The sequence below is a fragment of the Austrofundulus limnaeus genome, unplaced genomic scaffold (assembly GCF_001266775.1).
Source record: "Austrofundulus limnaeus strain Quisiro unplaced genomic scaffold, Austrofundulus_limnaeus-1.0 Scaffold232, whole genome shotgun sequence".
Lineage (NCBI taxonomy): Eukaryota > Metazoa > Chordata > Actinopteri > Cyprinodontiformes > Rivulidae > Austrofundulus > Austrofundulus limnaeus.
Genome location: NW_013952634.1, coordinates 227634 through 232132, shown reverse-complemented (window position 1 = coordinate 232132; position 4499 = coordinate 227634). Strand labels below are relative to the sequence as shown.

At 42.9% G+C, this 4499-nt stretch overlaps 1 protein-coding gene across 1 annotated transcript in view; it reads left to right on the top strand.

Moving 5' to 3' along the window:
- The window catches only part of LOC106525541 (neutral cholesterol ester hydrolase 1), a gene marked incomplete at its 5' end in the record, with an annotated part of 8309 nt that extends 4048 nt beyond the window's left edge, over positions 1-4261 (top strand). Inside the window, 2 exon segments of the mRNA XM_014019818.1 lie at positions 2623-2794; positions 2871-4261. Coding sequence (XP_013875272.1) covers positions 2623-2794; positions 2871-3491 — 793 coding nt within the window.
- Positions 4262-4499: the final 238 nt, after the last annotated feature.

Genomic DNA, 4499 nt, shown 5'->3' with positions numbered 1-4499 from the left:
GGGCCGTTCCTCCCAACCACGCCCCTCCAGGTCTCACTGTCATTGCCCACGTGAGCATTAAAGTCCCGCAGAACAAGGGAGTCCCCAGGAGGGGCACCATCCAGTACCCCATCTAAGGACTCCAAGAAGGGTGGGTAATCTGAACTGTTGTTCGGCCCGTAAGCACAGACAACAGTCAGAACCCGTCCCCCCACCCTTAGGCGGAGGGAGGCTACCCTACACTATCTGTGTCCTCATTTACCCATTCACACAGCACTCTATTAGGCCTCTACAAAGCTAGCATGTACAATCATGTATAGAGACTAATCAGTGCCAATCACATTCATACACTGATGGGACACACATCAGAGGCATTAGGGGTGAAGTGTCCCAAGGACACAACAACTGAGACGGCTGGACAGGGGATCGAACCGGCAACCTTCCAGTTCCAGGACGACTCCCCTAACCGCTCTGCCACAGCCGCCCCATAAGTATTATGATTCAGGGTTATTTTAATTAGACTCAGACTAGAGCCACACACACAGGCTCTGAGAGGGAAATGCAGTCTTTAGATCTGAAAATAAACATATAACTAGGAATTTGTGTGGTTTTCTGCACGTTATTCAGGCATCCAATCTTGAACATTACTCAAAACGGTTATTTTTCTTTGGAAAAATACTGGAAAATATATTTATTAGCAGTTTTTTGCAGAAGAACACTGGTAAATTTATGTTTGCAGTCATTTTTGTAGAAGAATAACCTATTTGAGTTGTTACCTTCAAATGTACAATCCACAAATAAATAAATAAAATTAATAAAGCAAACAAACAAACTGAATATTATGTTGTTTCTGGTAGTTTTCTGCAAGAAAAAATATATATAAATTTTGTGGACTGTACTGAAATATCTCTTAAGTCTGTAGGTTGGTTATTTATTTATTTATTTATTTTTAGAAAACTTGTTTTCTTGTGCATTCTCAACTCGTTTTGAGTCTGATTTATTTCCATACTTTCTAGGTAAAATAAAGCAACGTGTAGGTTTTACAGCATCTCTCAAATGTAAAAGTTGAACACTAGCCAAGTGTGCTAAAATAGAAATTCAAACTATAAGGATAGAGGTAAAAAGAAAAGAAGTTACTAAGAAGAATGCAATATTTTATGATATAAATGTGAGATTAATAGTTGTATTTATAATGTATGTGGCCAACTTTTCCTATATGGAACACGAGAGAAGTAGTTACTATGAGATTATGAGAAGTTTTTTTTTTAATTGACAAAGTAAAAATATTGGAGCTAATGTTTCCCCAAAAGACAGTACAAGGATGAAAAATGGTGGGTTTGATTCTTGCGAAAGAGACTTTTTGACTGACATCGTCCTCCGGCCAATCAGTGGCCTGCAGTCCGCTGATGCCGTATCTTCAGCTTGACTCAAACCCTGACCAAGTAGTTATAAAGTCTGTGCTGCAAGCAGCGGCATCACTCAGTGGAAAGTCTCCGAAGACTCGCCAAGTCGAGCCAAGTAGGGATGAGTTGAGCCGATTGGAAAAAGACCAATTATTTCTGAGACAAACTGTCAGAGCTCTAACAGTCGACTTGGAAAATGCTGCAGTCAGCATATAGGCTGGCAGCTGATCAAGTTTTAAATAACTTTATCACAACTATGACGAAGCAGAAAACTCTCTCAGAATCAGCAGTGAGGACCAAAACCTTAAAGGGATAGTCCAGTCATTTTTGAAGGGATGCTCTTTCAAATAGTTATTATTATTAAAATTGTTATTATTATTATTACCTCCGCCAAGGGCGAGGTAATGTTTTCAGTCGCGTATGTCTGTCCGTCTGTCGTTCTGTCTGTGGACAACATTACTCAAAAACTTGTGGACGGATTGTCATGACATTTTTTCCACATGTGGCTCGAGTAACACACCTTTAAATTTTGGTGATGTTCCGGATCACAATGCKGATACAGAATTTTTTTTTCTTTTAACACTCTGAGATCAGCAAAGCTGTGATGCTTTCACAGGGCGTGGGTTTCAAAGTGTCCAGCAGGTGGCACTGTAGTATTGGTGTGCCCCTTTGTAACTCTATTACAGGATGGGGGAAATTGGTCTTGGCGGAGGTTTGCACNGTGTCCAGCAGGTGGCACTGTAGTATTGGTGTGCCCCTTTGTAACTCTATTACAGGATGGGGGAAATTGGTCTTGGCGGAGGTTTGCACTCTCCGAGTGCTTCTAGTTATTATTATTATTATTATTATTATTATTATTAGTGGTGACATTAATCATACAGTTCTGAGTATGGAGGAAAAGGCAGAGGTCTTAATCTAAGCTAGGCTAATGGCTAATGTTTTTCAGGCTGATTGTCTTTTTATTCTTTTAACAAATTTCAGTTTGTATTTTWTTAAGTCAAACTTTGAGATGTGTGTGTACTTGTATTTGTTAACGTTTTAAGACGGTTTCTGGTGTACACACCCTGTCAAGGCCAGTTTTCTTTATGGGGACCAAAGATCGGCTCTGATATGATAGAACATCATTTTTGGGTTGGGGGTTAGGTTTAGGGTAAGGGACCAGGGTTAGGTTAGATGTATGGAAATCAATGAATGACCCTAATAAGGATAGAAATACAAACGTGTGTGTGTTTGTGTGTAGGTATCGTCTGTATCCCGAGGTTCTTTTCCCAGAACCGTATTTGGACTGCCTCGCTGCTGCCAAACACTTCCTATCTCCAGCGGTTCTGGCGAAGTACTCGGTGGACCCTGAACGCGTGGCTGTGGCAGGAGACAGCGCCGGAGGGAATCTGGCTGCTGCAGTAGCTCAGGGGGTGCGTGCAGAAACCAGSTGAAGTTCAGCTACAAGTTCACCTGCAACATTTGTAGAAGTTTTCATGTTTTCTCCAGATTTCCATGGACGAGAGCGTGGCTGTGAAATTCAGCGTCCAGGCTTTGATCTACCCGGTGCTGCAGGCTCTGGACTTCAACACGCCTTCCTTCCTGCAGAACCAACACATGCCCATCCTCCGTCGGGACACCATGGTCCAGTTCTGGCTCCAGTACCTGGGCGCCGACCTCTCCCTGCTGCCTCAGCTCGTGGCAAACAACCACAGCGCGTCGCAGCACTCGGGCATCACGCCTGAGCTGAGGTCCAGGATCGACTGGACCGCCCTCCTGCCTCAGAAGTTCAAGAAAAACTACAAGCCCGTCGTGGTGGAGAAAGGATCGCAGGAGATTCTGAAGAAGGTGCCGGGCTTTCTGGACGTGCGAGCGGCACCTCTTTTAGCCGGACCGGAGGTGTTGGCTAAATGCCCGCGTGCGTTTATCATCACGTGTGAGTTTGACGTGCTGAGAGACGACGGGCTGATGTACGCTCGGCGCCTACAGGACGCWGGCGTCTCCGTCACCAACGAGCACTACGAGGAGGGCTTCCACGGGTCTTTCAGCTTCCTGTTCTGGCCGATGGACTTCGATGTAGGAAAGAGATCCGTCAGGGCTTATATTAACTGGCTGCAGAACAACTTGTAAGAGTTTAATAATTAGAGGCAGGTGCGTGGTGTTGCACGACGGAGGTTTGGCTACGTTCACTCTGCAGGCAAATATGACCCAAATCTAATGTGGTTCTTTTTGTCCTGTACAACCTATATTGGACTTTTTTCTCGTGACTGTCTGAACGTGACAAGTTCAATTTTTTTTTTCTTTTTTCAAATCCGACACAGGCCTTTTCAGTGTGTGATACTGAACTGGAGACATATCTGATGTTTTTCAATGTGACTGCAATCATGTTATCTTCTGCGCATGTGGGTTGCATCAGAGCCGTGTAAAGTTCACATTGGAGTCAGATGGCAGTTGCATTTAAAACACAATGTGAATGTCTTTTATTTTTTTATTTATTTTTTTGGTTTGGTTTCAAAAAATCAGAATTGAGCATTTAGACCTGCAGTGTGAACGTAACCTTTTACCTACAAAAGGGCTCAAACAGCCTCTGTATCATCTGAGCTCAGGGTCTTCATGTTCTCAGATCCACACATGCACTTTGTCCAGTTGTTTAGAGTCTATGGAGGCAAATCTCTCCTGAACCCACTGTGCAAGGATACGTCTAAACGACGTTTTCAACGTCATTTTTGGACGTCTAAATTTGGGCCCTCGCAGGTGCAGACTGTGACGCCAGAAGACGTCTTTTTTTTGACGTCTGTCAAACGTCTCCTTTTGACGTCCTGCAGACCGCTAATTGTGGTGCAAATGCGGTCAATATAGACGTCTTTTCTGCGTCAAATTTCAACTTATTTTAGAAACTTCCGATACTGCTTCTATTCTTTTCATATTAAAATTATAATTCTTCTAGTTCAAACCTGCAGCTGAATCTAACAAAGCTAAGGTCATAGTAGGCTACCTTTAACCATTCATTGTAAAACAGGAAACTGGTCCCACACCCCCTACAAAAAGACAAATATAATAAATCATCTTTTAAATGTTTATTGAACAGAACTTAAAAATGATGGCAAAACGAGACTATTTGGTCTGTACCTCAAAAAA